Source organism: Vicia villosa, linkage group LG2 (genome assembly GCF_029867415.1).
Source record: "Vicia villosa cultivar HV-30 ecotype Madison, WI linkage group LG2, Vvil1.0, whole genome shotgun sequence".
In the NCBI taxonomy this organism is placed as follows: domain Eukaryota; kingdom Viridiplantae; phylum Streptophyta; class Magnoliopsida; order Fabales; family Fabaceae; genus Vicia; species Vicia villosa.
In genome coordinates this window covers 213,948,289-213,951,692 of record NC_081181.1, presented here as the reverse complement: position 1 = coordinate 213,951,692, position 3,404 = coordinate 213,948,289, and the positions used below count along the sequence as shown (strand labels likewise).

Genomic DNA, 3,404 nt, shown 5'->3' with positions numbered 1-3,404 from the left:
TATGAAATCCTTCTGTGATATTTTAATAGTCTTCTTGCAATCCTTCTGAGATGCATTGAAATTACAATTGATATTATCCTAATCAAATAAGATATAATAAGTTGAATAACTAATATATTATATTTTATGAGACTAAAACAAACAAATAACAATATACCTGAGAGCTTCGTGCTGATAACATGTTATGTAATTCACCAAAATAATATAGAGATGAATGAGAGATAGAGAAGAGAGAAAATTATATCATATTATATTCTTCAAGTACTATTTATATTGCAATGTGGATCTTATTTATAAGACATTATAAAGATGGAAAATCATAACGGTTAATAAGGAGAAAATGTATAGACTACTAAGTAAGATGGATATCCACATTTATATTTATTCATAACATTTCACATATAATTCAATCATTTATAAATATTTTTGTAATTACTTAATTATTTAAAATTTCAATAAAAAAATAAGAATTAAAAATAATTTAATTGTTATTTAAAAAAATAGATTTTTTTAAAAAATTTAAATATCAATTATAATTAAATAATATTATTTAATTAATTTTTTATTTTTAATCTATAACATGACAAAATTACATGATGACATAGGCACTGCCAAATCAACGCCACGTCACAAAAAATGCCCACTACTCAAATGTGATGGGGGACCAAACAAAAGTCCTAAAATGTTGAATAGAAGAAAAAAAACTGATTTTTTTAATGAATAATTAAAAATAAAAAAATAAAAAAGGGGAACTAAATCTGGACTTATTTAATATTATGTCTATGAGAAATACTAATAACACTCTCTTAAATACTTTCTCTTTTATTGGATGAAATATGTATGTGTCCTACCATTTTATGGAGGACTTATTTCCAAAGTGAGGGACCCACACATGTTTCAACCAATAAGAGAATGAGCGTTTGAGAGAGTGTTGAAAAGAGAGTATTGCTAGCTCTCTCCTTACTGATCCGAAGGAGATTGAGGAGTGCTTCGTCAATTACTTCAAAAATTTGTTTACTAATAACACTTTTTCTTGTAGGATTGCAGCTTGATTAACAGTACCATTCCTTCCTTGGTTGACGATGCTATGAATCATATTTTAACTGTCACCCCCTTGTTGGATGAGATTTCTGCTGCGGTTTTTAATCTGAATTGTGATAGTGCGCCTAGGCCGGATGGGTTCAGAGCTGTGTTCTACCAAAAGTTCTGGGATATTATCAAGACGGGCGTTTCAAATGCGGTTATTCAATTTTTCACTATAGGTTGGGTGCTTCTTGGGTTCAATGCAAATACTATCATCCTTATTCCCAAAGTTACCGGGGCTGATTCATTGGACCTTTTTAGACCTATTGCGGTTGCTAATTTCATATTCAAAATTATCTCAAAGATTACCGCGGACCGGCTTGCAGCTATTATGCCTATTCTTATCTCGAAGAAGCAACGAGGTTTTATTCGTGGGAGACACATTCATGATTGTATTGGGTTGGCTTCTGAAGCAATCAATCTCCTGGACTCGAAGGCGTAGTGTGGTAACGTTGCTCTGAAAGTGGACATTACTAAAGCTTTCAATACTATAAATTGAGATTTTTTATCAAAGGTTCTTCAAATTTTTGGGTTTAATTCCAAATTATGTTTTTGGATCAAGAACATTCTTCATTCTGCTATGTTGTCGGTTAATGTTAATGGAGTTCTTAACGGATATTTCCCTTGTTCTCGTGGGGTTCGACAAGGTAATCTGCTCTCTCCCCTGTTATTTTATCTTGCGGAAGAGGTTCTCAGTCGCAAGATTGGCTTACTGGTGGCGGATAAGGAGCTTGAGTTAATCAAGGGGCCTAACGATGTTACGCTTCTTTCCCATATTCTATATGAGATGATGTTTTCATTTTCTGCAAAGGTAAAGTTTCAAACATTAATCTTCTCATCTCTACTTTTGACGAGTATGCGGATGTTTCAGGTCAAAGGGTTAATTGCTCTAAGTCTCACATTTTTGGTGGAGCCATGAAATCTTCTAGGCTGAACATTCTTTCGAAGATTTCCGGATTCAAGATTGGCGCTTATCCTTTTGTGTATCTTGGAATTACTATCTTCAAGGGCAAGCCTAAAGCGGTGTATTTACGTCCTATTGCAGATAGGGTGAAAAATAAATTAGCTTCTTGGAAGGGCTCTTTATTATCGTTTGCCGGCAGGGTGGAACTTTTTAAATCCTTTATCCAGAGCATGCTTATTCACAGCTTTGCAATTTATGCGTGGCCGATTTTTCTCATTCGAGACAACAAGCAGGCGATTAAAAGGTTTATTTGGAGTGGGGAGGTAACTAAGTCTAAGGTTATAACAGTTTCGTGGACTCGGTCTTCGTTCGTTGGTTAAGCTTAATGAAGCTTATAAGTTGAAGTTAGCTTGGGACTTGTTAAATTCTGGGAATGCTTAGACAACAGTGCTTCGGCTGAGGGTTCAGAGAAAAGGTAGTTTCATCAAGCATCACATTTACTCCTCCCTTTGGTCTAGTCTCAAGGCAAAATTGGCAACAGTGGTGGATAACTCTTCGTGGTGTTTAGGCAACGGTGCTTCTATTAATCTTTGGTTCGATAATTGGTGCGGTATGCCTTTTCACCTCGACATGTCTGATGGAGTTTAGCTGGAAGATCAAAAAGTCAGTAGCCTTATGGTTAATGGTAAATGAGATTTTTCTAATTCTTGCATTCCTATCCCTCATTCGATGCAGCGCCGGATCCTTGCTCATCATATTCCATTTGATCTTCGTCTGGGTGCGAGAGTTTGGAATCACTCTCAAAATGGCGATTTATCCGCTAAAGCTTATTTTGAATTCAAAAGGGCCCAAGGTATCCGTAAAAGCTGGTGGCGTTGGATATGGTCAAAATCTATTCGCCCCTCGAAGTCGTGTTTTATGTGGAAGTTTCTTAATAACAAGGTGTCCACAGATGACCAATTGAAGCAGCATAGCTTTGCTTTACCATCTTGTTGTGATCTTTGTCGAGAAGCGGAAGAATCGATTCTGTATCTTTTCTTTGAGTGTAAAGATGCTTCTTAACTTTGGCATTGGTTTAAAGACCGATTGAATCGTAACATGCCTATCTTTGGATGGGATGATGTGGAAAACCTCCTCACTTCTACATTTCTCCTAAAATTTTCCTTGAATTAACTGCCTTATTAATTAAATATTCCACCAAATAGGATTCTCTCTAGTCACAATAATGCATTCACCTTTCACAATGTTGACGGCAGTTCGATTATGATTGAACAATCTAGAGAAATACACATTTTAAAATTTACTTTACAATTTAAAACATTAAACATTGAATTTAAACTATGAATGAGGAAAATTTAGAATGCGGAAAAGCAATCTAATGGACAAAATATAGTTTATAATCCAACACAAAGAATCT

General features: G+C 34.8%; 1 protein-coding gene across 1 annotated transcript; it reads left to right on the top strand.

The window, feature by feature from the left end:
- Positions 1–1,663: 1,663 nt before the first annotated feature.
- LOC131651284 (uncharacterized) lies at positions 1,664–2,635 on the top strand. Its single transcript, XM_058920956.1, has 3 exons — positions 1,664–1,730; positions 1,895–2,310; positions 2,429–2,635. The coding sequence occupies exons 1-3, from the start codon at positions 1,664–1,666 to the stop codon at positions 2,633–2,635; spliced, it is 690 nt and encodes a 229-aa protein (XP_058776939.1).
- Positions 2,636–3,404: the final 769 nt, after the last annotated feature.